The 21,356-nt window shown below is 33.4% G+C and overlaps 3 protein-coding genes and 1 pseudogene across 4 annotated transcripts; 3 read left to right on the top strand and 1 right to left on the bottom strand.

Moving 5' to 3' along the window:
- The first annotated feature begins 4,626 nt into the window (after positions 1-4,626).
- On the top strand, positions 4,627-8,796 carry LOC112695955 (cystathionine beta-lyase, chloroplastic). 2 transcript variants are annotated; one of them, XM_025748499.2, is made up of 13 exons: positions 4,627-4,927; positions 5,252-5,420; positions 5,497-5,609; positions 5,792-5,862; positions 5,971-6,062; positions 6,397-6,484; positions 6,624-6,735; positions 6,908-7,004; positions 7,227-7,308; positions 7,526-7,643; positions 7,870-7,977; positions 8,058-8,160; positions 8,397-8,796. In XM_025748499.2, exons 1-13 carry the CDS (start codon positions 4,862-4,864, stop codon positions 8,570-8,572), a joined length of 1,395 nt encoding a protein of 464 aa, XP_025604284.1. In that variant the 5' UTR covers positions 4,627-4,861; the 3' UTR covers positions 8,573-8,796. The 2 variants fall into 2 exon arrangements, with proteins under 2 accessions (XP_025604284.1, XP_025604285.1); XM_025748500.2 differs by lacking the exon at positions 4,627-4,927 and adding an exon at positions 4,943-5,104.
- Positions 8,797-8,965: 169 nt separating this feature from the next.
- On the bottom strand, positions 8,966-9,111 carry LOC112700661 (small nucleolar RNA U3; annotated as a pseudogene).
- Positions 9,112-11,737: 2,626 nt separating this feature from the next.
- On the top strand, positions 11,738-13,914 carry LOC112695954 (uncharacterized). The gene has a single exon (XM_025748497.2). The coding sequence runs from the start codon at positions 12,267-12,269 to the stop codon at positions 13,635-13,637; it is 1,371 nt and encodes a 456-aa protein (XP_025604282.1). The 5' UTR covers positions 11,738-12,266; the 3' UTR covers positions 13,638-13,914.
- Positions 13,915-20,292: 6,378 nt separating this feature from the next.
- LOC114927808 (uncharacterized) lies at positions 20,293-20,988 on the top strand. The gene has a single exon (XM_029298833.1). The coding sequence runs from the start codon at positions 20,293-20,295 to the stop codon at positions 20,986-20,988; it is 696 nt and encodes a 231-aa protein (XP_029154666.1).
- Positions 20,989-21,356: the final 368 nt, after the last annotated feature.

Below are 21,356 nucleotides of genomic sequence, written 5' to 3'. Positions count from 1 at the left end.
GACAACATTAATTTTAGTATAATCCAACTCCGAATCAAACGCTTCAAAAGATTCCAACTTTCCATCATGATTTCTTCATCCATCTCTCTCAGACCCTTCCTTCACTCCCTTGTCCTTCATCACCACCATCAGGTAAAAAACCCTTGTCCTTTCTTAGTACCATATTCTCATTTTGCCTTATTTTCTGTTTGTTTACTGAAAAAAGAAACATTCTTTCACTCTTTATATTCATTCAGCAAAATGGGGTGCAGTGTATGGCTCTGATACATGGCTGAGCTGCAAAAAAATGTGGTCTTGAGGCTTAAATTAAATTAAATTAAATTAATTTTTTTAGGAAAAATTGTTTTACAGAATTTCATGTATGGCACAATGATGTTCTTCAATCTTGAAGAAGCAAATGTTATCCAATTTAAAAATGGGTAGGTATATATATTTTTAATTTTTTAGTTTAATATTAATTATGTATTTTATTTAATGTAGTTTTTTTTGCTTTATTTATCTAGTTTTATAAGATTTGAAAAATCTAGGGGTAATATGAGCGTAATTCTAAATAAGGCGGCATTGTTAAAAATTTATCAAGACAAAACTATTAAACAGTTAAAAAAATTAGATACAGTAATTTTCTTTTCTTTAAAAAAGTTGAGGAAAAAATTAATTTAAATCTGTTGTACATTGATTATTTTTGTTTATTCATCTTATTTATTTAGATATATTTTTTAGATTTAAAAACTCACCAAATTCAAGGAATTTAAATCATTATTTTTTTTTTCAGAATGCTGTTTATATTATTTTAACTACTATAACTCATATTATAGATACTCCAGACGGGTGGTATGACCAATATGAATGCAACAAGTCCACATATGCTTTTACAAAACTTTCAAATGTTCAAGTTGTGGCCGTCTCCTTTTATCCATAACTCTAAGGTTATTTATTTATTTTTTTTAATTTAAAGTCTAATCACAATGGATTAGATATTGAATAAGTTTATGTTTAACCTTTTTTTATACTATTTTTTTTTATTAAGCAAGTACTGAATAAAGTTTGATGTCATTGATGACTCTGACTGTGCATGTATTGTAGTCTTTGACAAGGAGGCAAAATAAGTTTTGGAAAAGAGCTGTGTAGAAATACTTGATCCACTCCTATTGGTAAGTTCTACCTAATATTTATTTCTAAAAACATTAATGAAGATATTTTTAATGGTAATTTTTATATTATTTATTATTAATCTATTATGTAATACTCTGCAGAAAGGAGATCTATCGGATATACCTACACTTTTACTCAACCTAATTGATAAGACCTTTCTCTTCATTGTTGAAGTTCAAATATCTAATAATCCACATTTCACCTTCTTATAAAGTTAAGAAAATGAGTGATAATGTAGACCTCATAAATAAATTCAAAAAGCTCACCCTATTCAAATTGTGAGTACAGTTATAAGTGTATTTTCTATTAAAAATTAGTTTATTTTTCTCTTTCTTGGTCATTAGTAGTATCTAATTTATAAATAATAATTAATAACTAATTATAATTTTAGGATGTTGACTATACCGGTGACTTGCTTCCAATAACAAAGGCATCCTCAATCATTGAAGGGGAGAAAGTAAAAGGTGCTAAGGTATTTATTCAAAAAATAAATTTTTTGTTTGTTTGTTTTTCAAAGTTAATCTTTATTTTATTCAAAAAATATTATTGAGATAAAATCAAATGTGAGAAGGAAGTCTTTAATTTAACGTGGTATTTTGTACAGAATTTGTTGCTTGAATTCTCCAATGAAGTTGCGGACAATGATGAATCCGAAGAAGTGTTGGAAAATGCTATATACACCAACCAAGCGACTATCCTCGGAGTTGGAAGATTCGAAGGTGCAAGAAGATAGCTCAACTTGCAAAAAGATCAAGATTAAGAATGAAACTTGAGAATTTGGATGCACATGTTTTGGAATCCCTTTTAGAGTCTATCTAATAGAATAATGTCAAGCATATATTTGTTTTGGTGGAAACATTATCTCTTCTTGAGTTGTTATTTTTCTTTTGGTTCTTTTCGATTTTTATGTTTGGAATTTAGAATTTTTTAAATATAAATTGAAGTTATTTGGTTATTATTTGTGGTTTTATTTTTAATTTGATTCACACCATTAATGTTCTGTTAATTTCTAATTTAGTATTTAATGTCGTAAAGTTATAAATTTCTCATATGAATGATTGTTGATACAATTAAGTTAGTTATTAATTTTTAATGTGTACATATTTAAAAAAATCTAATTATAATTTTTAATTAAAGTATTATGTTTAAAATTTTAAATTTAAATTTAAATAAACTTTTTTTAAAATTTTTAACAAAGCAATTGGATTTGAGAATATTTTTTAAAACTTTATATAATTTATAAGCTACTACTAATTACAAAAGATTATATTAAAGTAAATAGAATTATTAGTCTTATTAAAATATGAGGTTATTTATACTATTTAAAAGAATATTTAAAAGAAAATTTTAATTTGACATTCTTCATACTGAATTTTGTTTCTAATGTTGTTTCGACAAAATTGAATTAATTTAGGAAATTCTATTTAAAATTTTAAAATTTGTACTAACTAATTAGTAAACTCTATTTAAAATTTTAAAATTTGAAATTCTAATACTAATTCATAATTAAGTGACTCCTTAATCGTTTCAATTTTTAAATTTAAATTTTTTTACTTGCCACGTTTATAAATTTTTTCTTTACTCAATTTACATTGTTATCTTTTAGATTGTTTCTCCACATAGAAGTACTTTCGTTTTTTTCTCTCTTTTTAAATATTTTTTCTAAATTTACGTAATATATAAGGTTATTAATTTTTAGATTGTATTTAATTTTATTTATTTTTATCGACAAATAATAGAATTGATACTATTTATGACAAAACTAATAAAAATTATTTTTAAATTAATAAATTCCTATATTCCTAATGAACAACGAACGTTTAATTAAAAAATTTTATTTAAAATTTTAAAATTTGCACTAGCAAATTAGGAAACTTTATTTAAAAATTTGAAATTTGAAATTCTAATACTAATTCCTATATTCTTAATCAAGAAACTTCTAATGTATCAAGATGAAGAGATTTGCTAATTGAATACTTGATATTAGAAATGAAAATATTGGTTCTGTTGTTAGTAATGAATCAGAAATTAAAATTTCAGATAATCTATTTATTACAACTACTGATGGCTCTCTCTCTCATTTAGTAGACTTTGCATATATAAATTTATTGCAAAACATATCAAATTACAGATATTATTAGAGTAGGGTAATTCTTGAACCCACGCTTGAGAGTGTCGAGAAGGTAAACAATTTTGTCTTGACAATCTTTTCAGGAATGGAAAAGGAATATTTGAGTTCTGACACAACATGTCAAGTTAATGAGAATGAAGATGTACAACAAAAGTGGTTCACACCAGAGTTCCTAAATAACATCAAATGTTCAGGACTATCCAATCACAAGTTGACTTTGAAATCAGGAGTCGCTGTAATGCTACTGCGAAAGATAGATCAGACTTCAGGTTTCTGCAACGAGACAAGATTAATAATTAACAAACTTGGCAGCAACGTAATTGGAGCGACGATAGTGACTGGTAGAAATATTGGAGATAAAGTGTACATTCTAAGAATGAACTTGATCCGTTCATATTCAGGATTGCCATTTAAGTTCCAACGGAGACAATTTCCATTAACAGTATGCTTTGCAATGACCATTAACAAGAGTCAGGGTCAATCATTATCACATGTAGGACTTTACTTGCCAAAATCAGTGTTCACCTATGAACAATTTTATGTTACTTTGTCAAGAGTTAAGAGTTGCAGTAGCCTCAGATTTTTAATTCTAGACGAAAACGGCAATTCAAAGTCATCAACAATAAATGTCATGTTGAAAAAAGTTTTTAATAATATTTAGGTAAAAATAATATTATTTTCATTTCAATAGCATGTTATGATTTACATGTTTGTATAAATATTTACTATAGATATAACTAATTTATCTATAACTTTTTTCAGATTTGAGATGAAATGTGTAACAAGGAGCACAATATCATATGCCAATTGCTTTTTTAATGAAGTTAGTAAGATACTAGATTGTCGATAAATTTTTATTAGTCTTTTGATAAAATTTAGTGTGAAATTGCCATGCTATTATTACAGTTATATATGTTTTTATTTTTTTTTTCATGTCTTCCTCCTTATGGTTCAAGAATATTATAAACTTCAAACTCTTTTATTTACTTTTTACTTTAAATAAAGAAAAAACAACATATTCAATACGTTTATTATATAATAATAATATTATACTAAATTTAAAAAATTTATGATTATAAAATATTATTTTTAATTTAATATGTCAAATTTAAATATAAACCCTTTAATACTAGTAAATTAACAAAGCTATACCAGCAATTAAAAAATGAACTCATCAATGTATTGTAATTTGGTTATTCTTTCTCTTTCGTAATTAACTATTAAGAATATTTTTGTTATGTGTTTTTATTTTAGAATCTTATGAAAAAAATATGTAAAAACAAAAATTTTATTTAACTTTTTCCATAAAATTTAAAAATAAAACTACAAATGAAACAGAAGCTGAACTCTCTGTTCTCAACATCTCATTGACTCATTGTGTCTTCTTCTTTCTTTTTTTTTTAATTTCTTTTTTTAGTATTGCTTTTCATTTTTGAGTATATAACTAAGTAACTAACTATATAAAGTTCATGTCTTTATAAGAGGCGGCACTGCTGGTTGAGTAATGCAGCAGACAACATTAATTTTAGTATAATCCAACTCCGAATCAAACGCTTCAAAAGATTCCAACTTTCCATCATGATTTCTTCATCCATCTCTCTCAGACCCTTCCTTCACTCCCTTGTCCTTCATCACCACCATCAGGTAAAAAACCCTTGTCCTTTCTTAGTACCATATTCTCATTTTGCCTTATTTTCTGTTTGTTTCCTGAAAAAAGAAACATTCTTTCACTCTTTATATTCGTTCAGCAAAATGGGGTGCAGTGTATGGCTCTGATACATGGCTGAGCTGCACAAAAATGTGGTCTTGAGGCTTTGAGAAGTGAGAATTTTCTCACCCCATGATTTTGGGAAACTTGATTCCGTGACCATTTTTATTTCAATTAGAAGCTTCGAATTTTTCTTTTCAATGATGATAATCCATTTTGAATCATGCTTCTCATTCTGTCATTGTTGTGATCTGTTACAGAGAACAACTGCTTCAAACAGTTGGGCCTGCTTGGCTTTTGAGAATTCAGCAAATTTCGGCACACAGAGAGTGATTTTTGCAAAGGGTTTCAGGCTGAATTGCTTGGTTGATAAAGTGATGGATGGGACCACATCATCTTTGGTGAATGATGCAGTGGATTGTTTTGCTGGTATGTGCTGCAAACCAGACTTTACAAAATGTTGTTTTATGTTTTATGTGTAAATCCTAGTAATCTCTGTTTGCAGAAGAGGAAATTTTGGAGCCTAATATCTCAACATTGGTTATGAATTTCGAGAATAAGTCTGATCCTTTTGGAGCAGTCAGTAATCCGCTCTATCAGACTGCTACTTTTAAGCAGGTGAAGCTTTGATTTTTTGATACACACTGTGACATGAACCTTTTGAATGTATTTGGACATAAATGTGTCTAGATACATTGATTTTCCGATGTACTGGAAAAGTAAGAGTGCTCATTGGAATGGAGGGAGTAGTTTTCTCTTGATCTCATTATGTTTATTGACCGGTACTCCTATTCATGCAGCCTAATGCAATAGAAAATGGTCCCTATGATTATACCAGAAGTGGAAATCCCACTCGAGATGCTTTAGAAAGGTTCACTGTGTCCTGTTAATTCTGTTTGTTTACCATTGCAACTGCCAATATTGCGGCATCAATGTTTTCTTTTCTCACCATGTTTTACCTTGCACGCTGTGTTCTCAGTTTGTTGGCGAAACTTGATAAGGCGGATAGAGCCCTATGCTTCACCAGTGGAATGGCTGCTCTGAGTGCTGTTTCTCATCTTGTTCAAGCTGGTGCCTTTTCTTTCTTCATTGTGCTATAATCTGGTTTTTCTTCATTTTTAATTGTGAAATTTAGATTAGATTCATCACTGAGTTTTTAAGAATATGAGTAGTTTCATGCTTTGGAGTTTGGAGTCTCTGCATGCATTCACTCATGCAGTGCAGTGTCATCACTATTGGTATTTTCCCTAGATTATTCATTTGTTGGATTCATTTTGAAAACTTACCAATTAATGCACTATGGGACTGAAAGCCATGAATTCTCAGAGGACTGTTCTTTTTCCCCCATTTTGATGCAAAAATTATATTTACTGATATTTGGCGCTGATAATATAATATAATGTAGGTGAGGAAATTGTTGCTGGAGATGATCTATATGGTGGAACAGACAGGTTGCTGTCCCGAGTAACTCCAAAGCATGGCATTGTGGTCAAGTTAGTCTAATTTGTCAGTTATGCTTGTTCATTTTTTTCCATAACCAGTAATTAATTATGGCAACAAACCAATCAAGTTTGTTTATTCCATGAAGTAAAAGAACAATTACCGATTGTAGTTGAATTCTTACGTTTGCAGACGGGTAAATACAACTGATCTTAATGAGGTTGCATCTGCTATTGGACCCCGGACTAAGCTTGTGTGGCTTGAGAGCCCAACCAATCCTCGAATACAAATTACTGATATTCGAGTATGATGCTGAATGTGAAATTCTGAATTTTTAGTGTTGTTACCTGAAGTTTTTTGCTGTTATCAGCTATGAAGTCCTTTAGAATCATGATTTTGGCTTTGACTATGGAATATTCTTTGGTGGTTTCTTCTCACAATAATGATATTTTTACCCTTTCTTAATTCATTTACAGAAAATATCTGAGATGGCTCATGCACATGGTGCTCTGGTGTTGGTGGATAATAGTATAATGTCACCTGTGTTGTCTCGGCCATTAGAACTTGGAGCAGGTATAAGCATTATTATTAACTTTTTTTATTATTACTATTATTTGCCGGTATAAGCGTTAAAAGGCAATGGCAATAAACATATTCTCCCACTTTTCTTGTATTTTATGTTTTGGTCACTTGATACTCTATTCTTATCCTAATATTTACTCCATTTTTGTTGAGTAGAAATATATATTGTATGAGATAAAATGAAAAGCTTTAACTCTTTATTGTCCCCTGCAGATATTGTTATGCACTCAGCTACCAAATTTATTTCTGGACATAGCGATATTATGGCTGGTGTGCTTGCTGTGAAAGATGAAAGGTGGTTCCTGATTTTCAGATATTAAATATGTTAAATTTAAAAAAAAAAAAGAGAAAATATTGATGTTTTCCCTCTTTACCCCCTTATTTTCTCACATTTGTACTTGTTAGTATTTGTTGAACTTACAGTAGCAGTGTTATTTAACTGGTTAGTCCATCACATTACTCACTATTCATCCTTTCCAAAATCTTTACCTCTTTTCATTAAACCTCCTAAGGTTGGGAAAAGAGTTATATTTCTTGCAAAATGCAGAGGGTTCAGGCTTGGCTCCATTTGACTGTTGGCTCTGTATGCGAGGAATCAAGACGATGTCCCTGCGAGTTGAGAAACAACAGGTTCTTCTTGAAACATCTTTTTGTACTCGAAGTGCTTCTACTATTTATCTGTTAATGCGTGTCAGATCTTGTCAATTAAACACCCAATTAACCAAAATACCAGTAACCAAAGACATTATTGCTTTCCTTAATATATATATAATGGTGATGCAGAGTGAAGATGGTTTGGTTGGTGACATGTTTTCCCCCTAACAACAATGTTGTAACTTTGAGTCAATATGTGCAGGATAATGCTCAGAAGATTGCCGAGTTCCTTGCCTCCCATCCTCTAGTGAAGAAAGTAAACTATGCTGGTCTGCCTGATCATCCTGGACACGATTTACACTACTCGCAGGTATCATATATATATTGAAATTAAAGATTGTTGTTGCTATGCCTGGAATTGATTATCATATATTCTCTGGTTCCTTGCAGGCAAAAGGTGCAGGATCTGTGCTTAGCTTTTTAACAGGTTCCCTGGCACTCTCAAAGCATATTGTTGAAACTACCAAGTACTTCAGCATAACTGTCAGTTTCGGTAATGATCATTCCACACAACGCTTCTAAAAAATTAACATAGTTTTCGATTGGCAGAATAGATAAGATCTCTTTGTGAAGTTCAAAATTTGAACATTGATAACTATGCCTAGTCTTATAGTACTGTTTCAACATTATTATGTTTATTGCACCTACTGAAAAGCTCCATGATGCAAGTGCAACTTACTAGAAATGATTCAGTTTCACAGTTGTGACTGTTATTCTTCTGGTTGGCAGGAAGTGTGAAGTCCCTCATCAGTTTGCCGTGTTTCATGTCGCACGCAAGCATACCATCGGCGGTTCGTGTGGAAAGAGGCTTAACCGAAGATCTAGTGCGCATATCTGTGGGGATTGAGGATGTGAATGATCTCATTTCTGATCTAGACAATGCCCTTAGAACTGGCCCTGTGTAATTTCTTCTAAATATTCAGTTTTAGTTAGTTGGATTGTAATTCCAAAAATGGAAAAAAAAAAGTTTTTGGAAACATGGGTTGCTCGTCCTACATTGGGGTGCCTTGATGGTGCAAGGAAACTTCAATGTATTTTATTATGTAAAATATGGAAAAAAAATATTATTATCAGCACTGTAGCTTCTTTTGGCTCTTACTGCAATTAAAGTATCCAAAGCTTTTTTCTATTTTGATCATGAACCACTTGAAGTATCAATATAATTTTAAGTAAAGTCTGCAACTTTATCCCAAAGCCTACAAATTGGTTGATGTATATATAAAGATAGTTGGTGATGAAACTATTAAATAAATGAATTGGTTGTCTAAACATCAAACCTTAAAAAACAAAAATGTGTGGGTCTGTCAGACAACCATGCGACCATCCCGCCACAGGAACTGCAGCGAGTCAAGATTCATCAACCAGACTTCGGTTCTTGTCTCCTTAGAACTCAAGAATACAGATGTACAAACCTATAGAACAGATCCTGTTCAAGTAAAGTCGTGCTCTTTTATTTCACTCTTTGATTATATAAATTTTCTTGTCTTGCTAACAACAAGCGATGTAGGACTAATTTCGCTTCCCTTGTTAACCTCACCAATTACTCTCTCTCTCTTTCTGGAATTGTATTTATTGATTTAAGATCCCTCAATACATATGCCAATAATGAATAAGTTGCAGTTGCAGCTCATATTTACTGCACAAAGAGATAGTAATGCTTTATAAAAAATGGTGGGAGTATTTTTGGTGCATCATCGAGTAAATAGCATGAGAAAGATTGTATACTAGTTAAAATTGCTGTAGAAAACTTGACTGGTGGTCTTAAACCTTTGTCTTAAAGTCTCTTATCATATTATTAATAACCTTAATCGCAACACTGCATAATCATTACCGTCTCCTATTTTATGCCTCCCCCCCCCCCCCCCTACTATTCCTCAAAGATAGTAAGTGGTTTCCATCTTATTTTTTTGCTGGCATGTGAAAGTGACTTATGTTTCAATAAATTACATGGTCTTACAATATAACATTTGGAACAGGTCCTATTAACCAGATTGTGTTGATTTGAATGAGCTTGATGAGCTGCATTGATTTCGGGTTTGCTAGTTTGTCAATTTATAATATGTTTATGTGCCTCTATTTCGATTGCATTGGTTATAAAGATCTTAAGCATTATATCTGTCAAGGCATTTTCACTGTGTTGCATTGACTTAGCTTCCTAGAATGTTCTATTTGGGAGTTGCTTCAGTCCTTAACACTGCATTTGTCTGACAGAATTGGGTGTCTCTTTTATCTGAAAAATTGTCAAATCAGCCTAACATTATTAGTCTTAGATATAATTACTCAAGTCAAAAACTCTGCAATACATGTTTCTTGTTGGGCTCAATTGCAGGTTTACTATTATTGGTACTGAAGGTTGACCAATTGCCCCCTTTGAAGTACAAGAACCAAAGGGATGTTAGCAATGACAAGTTATGATGATTGATGAAAAAGACTAAATTTTGTATCACCCCCATGAATTTTTTTTTTTTGGGGGGTAAATATTCTGTTTTTGGTAGTATAATATTATCTTCTTAAGTTGGATGAATTCTATTATCTATGCAGTGAAATTCTACCTTAGAATAAAAGCATACAATGAACACATGATATCCAAGTCAGATTATTATTCACCTAATGAAAATTCAAAGATACTTTCAATCTCCTTATTTTATTTTGAAAGCTTAATTTTGTAGGTTAAACGTGAAGCTGAAATGCTAAAGGATGAGAACAACATAAAAAAGATTTCTACCTTTTATTACCATTTTTTTCTTAATTTTTCTTTTGAAATTTGAAAAGGGTTATGAGTAAAGCAACAAAGTAGATGATAAGACAGATACTTTAGCTTTAACATGTAGCTCAGACCCACAAAGGAACAATGGAATTGTGACCTGTGCTTTTGGTGTCACAAAGTTATGAGTTGGCTATCCTTAGTGGTCCTTAACTCTTTAATGAAATGTCTGTTTCAATCTGTTTGTAAGGGTAGAAAAGTAACGGTTGCACTTGTTCCATATTTTGCAGTTTTGCCTTGATCATTTCTTATCATCCCACATTGTTATGTTTGTAATTGCCCTACATTATTGGCACCTATACCGTTCCCTTTCACTCTATTTATTCATTTAGAGTGATTCTTTTGAACAGTTTTTATCTGAGCTTAACTTGCTAAGATTCACATAATGTGGCATGTAATGTCATTAAGGTATATTATTAATTGGATGGTGATAGATGTTACTGGTTGATGATTATCATGCTAATTAGACTTAAAGAGACATGACAATATTCTTAAGAATTAAGTGTACCACTATAAGGACCATGACAATGACAAATAAATCAAGACAAAAGATTCACATGAGCACATCATAATCTTATTTGGATTCTTTATTAATCTCATCTAATCAAACATGAAATACCAGTAATTCTCTCATTCACACCATTATTGCCAGAACTCAACAAGGTTTAAAAATAAGGTACTCATCACCTCATCATCAAACTTAAAGCTTAAGTAGTTTTTTGAAATCTATTAATCATAAGTGGTATTTTTGGATGCTTGCGTTGGAAAGTGAAGATATATTGGCTTAAAAGGTGAAGTTGCTAAGTGCTAACTGCCTGCACTATTGGCTTTCTATATATTATATATATTATGCTTTAATTGAGAGCAAAGAAGTTCAAACTCACCATCTAAATGACATTGATGCTAATAAATATGAAAAACAACAGCTTGTGGACTAACACAATTTTGTAATTCCTTTCACTTGTTGTGATTGATTGGTTCTTTTTGTCTTTCTGGCATTGCTGTTATACTTTCATTTATTCAAAGACATAAAGAAATATTATTTGTGGTTGCATCTAACAAGTTACTAATAACTAGGCCAAATGAAAAATCCAAATTAATGCCAATAGTAGAAATTTAAATGCATGAATGCTTACAAATTAAAATACAAGACTGTGGATTCAAGATAAAGTGATAAACTAAAATTGAAGTAAGCACAGTCTTCTAAACTTGGAATACTGTAAAAAATGTGTAGCTTAACACTACTAAAGAAAAGACACAGAAACAAGTATAAACAACAACAATAACAATACTTTAGACTTAAGTATGTTATTACAAAAATAATACTAAGTTCACCCTAGGAAAGGAACAGGAATCTTCCAATGATCAAGTGTCTTGAAAACATGGTCCCTTGTCAATTCCCAATAATTTAAAAAAATGGTCCTAACCTTGATTTTTATTTATTTATTTACTTAATTTTTTTTCCTAACTCTCAATTGAATTGATATTATTTCATCAACTTCCCTCTCCAACCTACTTGAATTGAAAGCTCCTTTCCACCTCCTTTTTCTCTCAAACACAAATTCCTTCTTTCTATGTCATACTTTCCATCTAAGCCTCCAAAAGCACCTTCTTCATAATACCCCTACAAATCTACAACAACTACTATTTCACACAAAGAATACATTCATATCAGACAACTAACCCAAAAAGCTTGGAGAGAGAAAGGAAGGGAAAAAAAAAACCTTTTTTAGAAGAAAGTAAGCTAAAACAAAAATCACACCACACCCATTTCTCATTTCATCAGTTTAGTCTGTTTACTTATTTTTCTGCTAAACTTTGTTGTTGCATTCATCATGGGTTGCACAGCATCAAGAACCACCACCATAGTTGCAAACACAACCTCAGAGGACCTTTCTCCTCCTCCTCCTTCTTCTTCTTCTCTTTCTCTTTCCCTCGCTTCTTCTTCTTCTTCTTCCTCTTCTTCTACCTCTTCTTCTTCTGCTTCAAATTGTTTCAATTCTTCACCAAAGGTTCCCAAAGCTATGTCACTCCAAATGCCTCTTGTCCATCACCCTCCAACAAAAAAGGGTGACACACACCACCTTGTGTTCCTCACTTCCACCACCTATGGCTCCCTTCTCCTCATTGACCAAAAAGATTCCAACTTTATGAAGGATTCACCACCATCACATGCTGCTGATGAGTCTCAAAAAACTGAGGAGCAAGAACAATCATCACTCTCCCCAGATTCAGTCATCAACACATGGGAACTTATGCATGACTTGGATGAAGAAGCAAAAGAACAAGAACAAGATCTTACCCACCTTCACATTACTACTTCTTCCATTGTTGGTGGTGGTGTCTCACACAAAACAAGTTCATCATGCAGGTACACAGCCTTTGACGGCTCTGCAAGGAAGAAGCTTCTAGATTCATTTGAGTCACAGAAAGAAGCCTCATCCTCATCAGAAAAACTCAACATGGAAAGTGAAAACCTTTCTTCAAAGAAGCCACTTTGGCAGCACTTGTCTGAAGAAGCTTTGCTTGCAAAACTGGACCCAAGTGTTGCTTGGAGTTACAGGCGCGCTTTGTCTTCAAGACAACTAGGTAGCAACACCAACATCAACATCATCATCACCAACAACAATAATCTATATAATAATGGTGTCAGATCAATGGGGTCTAGTCCTTTGTATTCTTCTTGTTCTTCTTCTTCAATTACTACTTCATTTGCTAATAATAATAGCAACAGTGTGTGCCATTTGCCTGGAACTGAAGACAGAATAGTGGTTTATTGCACAAGTTTGAGAGGGATCAGAAAGACCTTTGAAGATTGCTGTTCAGTGAGGATGATACTAAGAGGTTTCAGGGTTGCTGTTGATGAGAGAGACATCTCAATGGACTCATCTTATAGGAAGGAGCTTCAGGATGCTCTTGGTGTTAAAGCAGTGACACTGCCACAGGTTTTCATAAGAGGGAACCATGTTGGGAATGCTGAGGATCTTAAGAAGCTGAATGAGAATGGAGACTTGGCAAGGCTCTTGAGGGGTTTCCCTGTTCATGATCCTGGTTTTGTGTGTGAGAATTGTGGTGATGCAAGGTTTGTTCCATGTCCTAACTGTAGTGGTAGCAGAAAGGTTTTTGAGGAGAAAGAAGGAGGATTGAGAAGGTGCCCAGATTGTAATGAAAATGGCTTGATAAGATGTTCAAGATGCTGCTCATGATTGCTGCCCAAGGTAATCAAACTCAGAGAGTTGAATTAAACTCCTATAGCTTAGATAATTTGAATCTTAAAGCTCATAAACTAGATCTGAGATATAAAGTTATAAATTTGTAAAAGCTCATATGTTAACTCAAGAGTTTGATAAGCTGAAGGTACTGGTTGGTGCTTATAAATTCACAAGTTTATAAATTTGAGGCTTTTTTTTGTGTTAAGTCTATTTGTCACTGATAAATTTTGACAATTACTATGGTCTATGAATGCATAATTTCATTTTTCAATTTCATGGTATTTGTGTTATGCCAGATTTTTCATATGTATTGATTAGTTTTCCAATTTCTAGTGTTTGAAGCTGCCATGTACCTTTTTATGGCATAATATGCAATTATCAAGACACTAAAATGAATCATTGAACTAGTACAAACTGCAACCTCTCCCTATTTGATTTCACATATCATGTTTGTTTGTATCATATACAAACAGAAGTAATAATATGTGGAATTTAGTGGGATTGGTTATGATTTTCTGAGTTTTAAAGCTTTGTCAGTTTCAGCCAATATAGGATGACACTGTTTACTGAGAGGGTCAATGTCATTAAAACATGGATCCGTATGGTTCAGTCTTCACGTTCAGACCATTATTGTGTGTGTCTACCTGCTACTCTGCCCTCCTATATGTACTACCCAATTAGCATTTCATCTATTTAAGAACATGAACAGTGTCTTCTTTTTATTTTTTTATAAGCAATGTTTAAATGCCATGCAATTAACATTATTAAAAGAAGACTGATAGCACTAATTTGAGTAAGTTAATTAATAAGGTGGTATTGATAGTAGAATACACCTGAAGCTGGAAAACATTGGGAACTGGGAAGTGATTTAATTAAATAAATGACAAATATGACAAAGTCATTAGTTCTATGTATGAATTCCTAATCTTCTATTCTTCCATAATCTCTTTATTTAAATGATACTAATACAGTCATACAGATACTTCTTGTATTTTATTATAGTCTACTACTATAAACTATAAAGTCCTCTTTTCAAAGCATTGAATAGTTAATGGATTCGGGCCTACGAGCCCAGCCCAGAAAGTCAGAAGCGGTGGTCCCAAAAGCCTAGAACAGTAAAATAATCATGGAAAAGAAATTAAAAACTAAAAAGAGAACTAATTAAAATTTGATTTAGATAACAAGTATATATCGTGTTCTTATTCTTAGGATACTTATGGAGGTATTAAATATAGAAAGTGGTCGTTTCTTAAATCACTCAGACCATCTCCAGTAGAAAACTCATCTCAGTTTCTATTTATGGTCCACCTGTCATAAAAAGTAATTCTACATCAACTTTTGCATTATAAACGGTAAATAAGAACTCAAAGTATCTCTCTCTTCTCCATTAGGAGGAACTAACTTTAATCTCTATTGTGGTCCCACTTAATTAATTAATTAAAATACTTAAAATTAATGTAATTGATTTTTTTAATAATATTATTTAAATTTAAAAATTTAAAAATAATTAACTATTAAAAGATATTAATATTAAATGAATTCATATATAACAATAATACACAATATATAATTGTGGATTACACTAATTTATAGTTTTGTGTTTACAACTGCTAATTTTAATAATACCGTTAACATTTTAAATTTTAAAAATAAAAATAACTAACTCAACTAAGAATTATTTTGTAAGGTGTAAAAATTAAATTTATTTTTTAATGTAAGTAAATTTAATTAATTATAATTTAATATAATAATATTCAATATTAATTATGATATAAATAATTAATATAAATTATTAATTAAATAAAAATATAATTATTTAATATAATTTTTATTATAATTATTACTAATTTAATTATTATTTCATTATTTAATATAATTATTTAATTATTTTAGATTTTATATTATTATTTTTTTAAAATAATTTGCCAAATGACAAGTTATTATTAGTTAATTTGAGTCCCTGTTTAGAGGGACTCCCTCATCTTGAGACCCGTGCGGGAACTTATTCCTTCTCTCCTCCGATGGTTAGAGTTCCTATGTCTCAGAAAAAAGTGAAAGAGGAACTCACCATTGTAGGTGCTCTTAGACCATCTCCAGTAGGGAACTCATCTCAGTCCCTATTTATGGCCCACTTGTCATAAAACGTGACTCCACATCAGATTTTGCGTCATATCTAATAAATAGGAAGGAACTAACTTTGATCCCTATTATGGTCCCACCTAATTAATTAATTAAGTAATTAAAATTAATATAATAATTATTATTTTTTAATAATATTATTTAAATTTATAAATTCAAAATAATTCAATATTATAAAATATTAAAATAAATAACTTAAATGTGATTAGTATTTTAAATTTTATAAATAAAAATAAATAATTCAACTAAAAATTATTTTATAATATATAAAAATTAAATTTATTTTTTATGTAAAATAAATTTAATTAATTATGATTTAATATAACAATATAAATAATATTTGATATTGATTTAACATAATTATTTATATTAATTATAATTTAATATAACTAATTATTAAATAATTAATATAAATAATTAATTAAATAGATATATAAGTATTTAATATATATTTAATATATTTTTTATTTTTTTTATTAACTTACCACATGGCATGATTTTATTGGTTGTTGCAAGTCCCTGCTTAGAGGGACTCTCAACCTTGATCCCCGTGAAGAGCCCTCTTTCCCTTTTCACTCCAATGGTAATTGAGTCCCCATATGTCAGAAGAGGAACTCTATTTCTTAGCATTGGAGTTGCTCTTAAGAACTATGTTTTGAATTTAATCTTTTTGAGGCAATTTGAATGCAATAACAAAAGAGTTTAATTTTGATGTACTGATGATATAAAGTGTTTTATATCATCGTGCGATTACATTCGTTTTTTTAATTCATGCGGTCAATATAAAAAATTGTTATAAAACTAACGTAGTATTCTATAATTAAATGTACGTATAAAATTATTTTATATTAATAATATATTAAAATTAAATTTATAATAAAAATAAAAAGAGATTAACAATTTTTTTTTTTCATGACAAGTAAGTAACCTTAAAATAGTACATTTTTATGGATCTTAAAATGTGGGAATCTAAAACTAGAACCGTCTCCGAGAAAGTTGTAGTTGAGGTTGAATTTGCTATGATCACTCACTCACTTGACTCAAACAGTGAACAGTGAGTAAGATAAGTGGTCACAGCCGGGTAACCAAAGCAGCATCCCACCCTCAAAGTTGAAAGTTGAAACCACAAAGTAGAGAGTCTCTCTGTCACTTCCAGATTTTTACTAGTACAGTACTAGTTCTAGTTTTTGAATGCAAATTTGTTCAATCAAAAATTGGATTCAGTTTCAGTTAACTGTATTTAATATTACCTTAAATAAAAAAAAAAAAACTTTTTTCTACTCTCATATATTTAAATTTATATTTTCAATTAAAAACATTATCCAAACTGAAAAAGGCTTTATGTTTGCATATTAAAGAAAAAAGAGGCTTGTTAAAAAACCTCTACCCTTTTCACTTTATGGGACCTCAATTAAATTGAGTCAATGCTTAATCAAATTCTACCCATAAACACATATATTTATATTTATCACCATATTTACTTTATAATTAGTTGTACGACACTTATAAGTTAAATATCTTTATAGATTAATAATAATTAATAAATGTCATCAAAATATGAAATTAACATACATTAAAGTGACTTATAAAAGAAGAACAAAGAGAGAAGATAGTACAAAAGTCTTAACATTAAGATATAAAGTCAAAAGAATTCAATTAGTGTATCAACTATTGTTTAGTTAATATTAATTAATTTTGAAAACATTATTTTTTTATCTTAAACTTTAAATACTAATTATAAGTTTTAAACTCTTCAAAATAAAAATACGAAAAAAATTAACTAATATTAACTAATTAAAAATTAGTTATATACTTATACAAGTAAAGAATACTTGAAAAATATAAAATTCATGACTGCTTAAATTTAAATTAAATTTGATAATTAAGTTTAGTACAACAAAAATGTTATTAAAAAATATTTGTACTAACAACTAAAAATCATTAAATATTTTAATATATTTTATTAAAACATTTAATATAATATATATATATATATATATATATATATATATATATATACTTTAATTATTATTTTTAGATCAAGTTTTTTTTAAGTAAAAAAGTTCACACAATATTTTTTAAATCCTTTTATATATATATGTTAGTTGCTCAATCCCATAGGTCAAAGATTAATCTGTCATAGATAAGTGTTTGGCCATTGGATTGCTGCATGCACATGGTGCGAAATTCAAACCACCAACACTTGATTAAGTAGACCAGTGAACTGACCACTCAATCAACTCAAGTTGGTTAAATTTTTAGGGTAAAAAACGCATATAAGCCAAAGACAGATTTTAATTACGCAATTCAGCCAAAACGAAAATCGTTTCAGCAATAAGCCAAGGGATATTTATATATAATTCGAACCAGAGTGGTTCGAACTGCATAAGCAAGTAATTCGAACCAAGGCAGTTCGAATTACTAGTGGAGAGAAGTTAATAAATCGAACCAATATGGCTCGAACTTGAGAAGCAAATAAATCGAACCGAGTCAGTTCGAATTATAGAGAGAGACGCTGGTTAAAGTAATTCGAACTAGGTTGGTTCGAATTACACAAAGACTAGTTCGAACTAGGATGGTTCGAAATAGTGGGAGACCGAACTCTATATATATGGTTGTAAACGTGAGTTGCTCTCATTAGAGGGTGTATGATGGCTAGTGAGGAGAGTTTTGTTGTTTTGGTTCACCACAGAGGAACCATTAAGAGAAAAAGTCGTTACGGCGTGAAGTTCACAGATAAGGATCCTCTCTGTATTGTCATGACTCCTGCGACGAGCTATGATGACCTTGTTAGATCTGTACTGATGAAACTTGGTCTGGAAGGTGCGAAGCGGGTTAAGAAGTTTTTCTATCGCATTCCAATCACGGTCCTCCAGGATACCGTGAAGTATGACTATTTCACGATTGGTAGTGACGATGACTTGCAAGTCATGTTTCTTTGTCGGCGGCAGTTTCCCGAGGTGAGGACACCAGAATTGTTGGCAAAGCTGGTTGATGTGGTATCCAGCTCAGGGGGTTCAAACCGGAATACCACCAATTTAGCCACGGCAGCCGGTTCTAGTTCTAGGCCTGCCATTGGTTCTTCCTCTGTCCCTATGTATGAGCCAGTGGTCGAAGCTGTCGCCTCCCCGTCTTTTGCTGTGGATCTCAATGGCAGCGGAGGCGACGAGGTAGGTTCAAGGGAGAATCTACCGAACCATTTACTGGGCGTTGCATCGGTTGGCGTTGGAGATGGATTGTTGGCTGATGCAGAGGAGGATGACGTCGAGCCGGATATGATTGACGACGACAGCGGCGATGATATTGGAGCGAGTGAGCCTCCATTGGCGGTAGGTGGTTCTAACTCTGGCACACAGCAGTATCCACCACATTTTTCCTCCTTGGACTTGGATGCCATGCGACAGGAGGGAGTTTCTGGGCACTCTGTTGGATTCGGAGCTAGAGATGCGGAAGGGACTGCTGGTCTGACAGAGTTCCAGGTCGGTCAGCAATTTCAGGATAAAGATCAGGCCCTATTAAGTGTGAAGACTTACAGTATCCGGCGAGGGGTACAGTACAAGGTAGTCGAGTCTGATTATCGCCGGTATGTGGGCAAGTGTTCTGAGTTTGGGAATGGGTGCACATGGTTGATTCGACTGAGTCTCCGGCAGCGCAAGGGCATTTGGGAGGTCAAACGATACAATGGACCTCACACTTGTCTTGCCACCTCCATCTTGAGTGACCACAGGAGTTTGGATTACCATGTGATTTCGGCGTTCATTATGCCAATGGTTAGGGCGGATGCATCCGTCAGCATCAAGGTGCTACTGAATGCCACGGCAGCACACTTTGGGATGAGTCATACAACGAGCTGCCCAGGTGGGTGTTGGGAGTCCAGTTGACGATGCCTGGTACTGTTGCAGTCCTAAGGACTAGCCCCGTTCGAGTTGGAGGACAGGTATACGAGTCTCAAGCTTATTTTCACAGACTTTTCTGGACGTTTCCACCGTGCATCGAGGCATTCCGTCATTGCAAGCCGCTAATCAGCATCGATGGCACCCATCTGTATGGCAAGTACGGGGGAACGTTGCTCATCGCAATTGCACAGGACGGGAACTCCAACATTCTACCTGTTGCATTCGCACTAGTAGAGGGTGAGAATGCTGAGTCTTGGGCATTCTTTCTCTCCCACCTTCGTCAGCACGTGACACCGCAACCGGGTCTGCTGGTTATATCGGACAGGCATAACGGCATCAAGGCTGCGCTTGAGGCTCCTGACGGAGGTTGGTTACCTCCATCTGCATACCGTGCATTCTGCATTCGACACGTAGCTGCTAACTTTGCCCTTACTTTCAAGGGCAAAGACGCACGGAGGCTTCTTGTGAATGCGGCGTATGCCAAGACCGAGGTTGAGTTTGATTACTGGTTTGATATTCTGCGGTCTGAAGACCCGGCGATGTGTGAGTGGGCGAACCGGATTGATTATTCCTTGTGGACTCAACATCGTGACGAGGGTCGGAGATTCGGTCACATGACGACGAATATCTCCGAATGTGTGAACTCAATCCTCAAGGGTGTCAGAAACCTACCTGTATCCTCGCTGGTGAAGGCAACATATGGAAGGCTTGCGGAACTTTTTGTTCGCAAGGGGAGAGAGGCTGAGGCCCAGATGGGAACCGGAAAACAATTCAGTCAGCACTTGGCCAAGTGTATTGAGGCCAACATGAAGACGGCGAGGTGCTTCACGGTGACTTTGTATGACAGGGATAATTCCGAGTTCACCGTTGCCGAAACCGCTCCGACTGGTTCCTTCTCATTGGGTAGCTACAGAGTATCGCTTGCCAGTCAGACATGTGACTGCGGGTACTTCCAGGCGCTTCATTTCCCATGTCCGCACGCACTTGCATGTTGTGCCTACTCACGGGTAAACTGGACCACTTATGTTCACAGCGTGTATAGGATTAGTTCGGTATTCAGTGTGTATCGGATGGGATTCACCCCTCCGATTCCAGAGGGTTTCTGGCCACCAAACGACGGGCCCACTGTGATACCGGACCCTGACAAGAGGCGTGCGAGAGAGGGTCGCCCTAGGTCCACCAGGATACGAACAAATATGGACGAGGCAGATCCAAACCGTCCAAAGAGATGTGGCCTATGTCGCCAACCCGGACACACACGTCGGAGTTGCCCACAGTTGGGTGGATCGTCTCGCATTGGGGGCCATTAGTAGCCATGTTCTTAGCGGTAGTACTTATTTTAGTTAAGTTTTATTGTTGATTTTTTTACAAACTGTGATGCACCAGCGTAGGCGGATGGTGGGGTGCCTCCCAAACCAAAATGATCATCAACGGATGCCGTAGGAGGCTCGTTCAGATCAACGTCTAAGGGTGCCTGAGTGCCTGACGTCTCACCACGCCTCCGGGCCTGCACGTCCTCCTGCATGATGGCGGTAATGTCCGCTAGAAACTGTGGACCCCCGAAGTCCGCATCAAGCGTATCTGAGCCAAGGAAATCTCCTCCAGCCTGGCTACGTAGGGAAGCCATCTGATGTGTATGCGGTTGCCAGACTTGTCCCCAAACAGCTGCGTACCCAAC

This window comes from Arachis hypogaea, chromosome 6, assembly GCF_003086295.3.
Source record: "Arachis hypogaea cultivar Tifrunner chromosome 6, arahy.Tifrunner.gnm2.J5K5, whole genome shotgun sequence".
Classification (NCBI taxonomy): Eukaryota; Viridiplantae; Streptophyta; class Magnoliopsida; order Fabales; family Fabaceae; genus Arachis; species Arachis hypogaea.
This window is presented reverse-complemented; position numbering and strand designations above follow the sequence as displayed.

Bases quoted from the DNA above. Each gene is read 5' to 3' on its own strand.
- LOC114927808 (XM_029298833.1), top strand. From the start codon at position 20,293: ATGACGACGAATATCTCCGAATGTGTGAACTCAATCCTCAAGGGTGTC.
- LOC112695954 (XM_025748497.2), top strand. From the start codon at position 12,267: ATGGGTTGCACAGCATCAAGAACCACCACCATAGTTGCAAACACAACC.
- LOC112695955 (XM_025748499.2), top strand. From the start codon at position 4,862: ATGATTTCTTCATCCATCTCTCTCAGACCCTTCCTTCACTCCCTTGTC. The intron at 5,610-5,791 runs GTGAAGCTTTGA...CTATTCATGCAG, and splicing joins AGACTGCTACTTTTAAGCAG to CCTAATGCAATAGAAAATGG. The intron at 7,005-7,226 runs GTATAAGCATTA...TGTCCCCTGCAG, and splicing joins GCCATTAGAACTTGGAGCAG to ATATTGTTATGCACTCAGCT.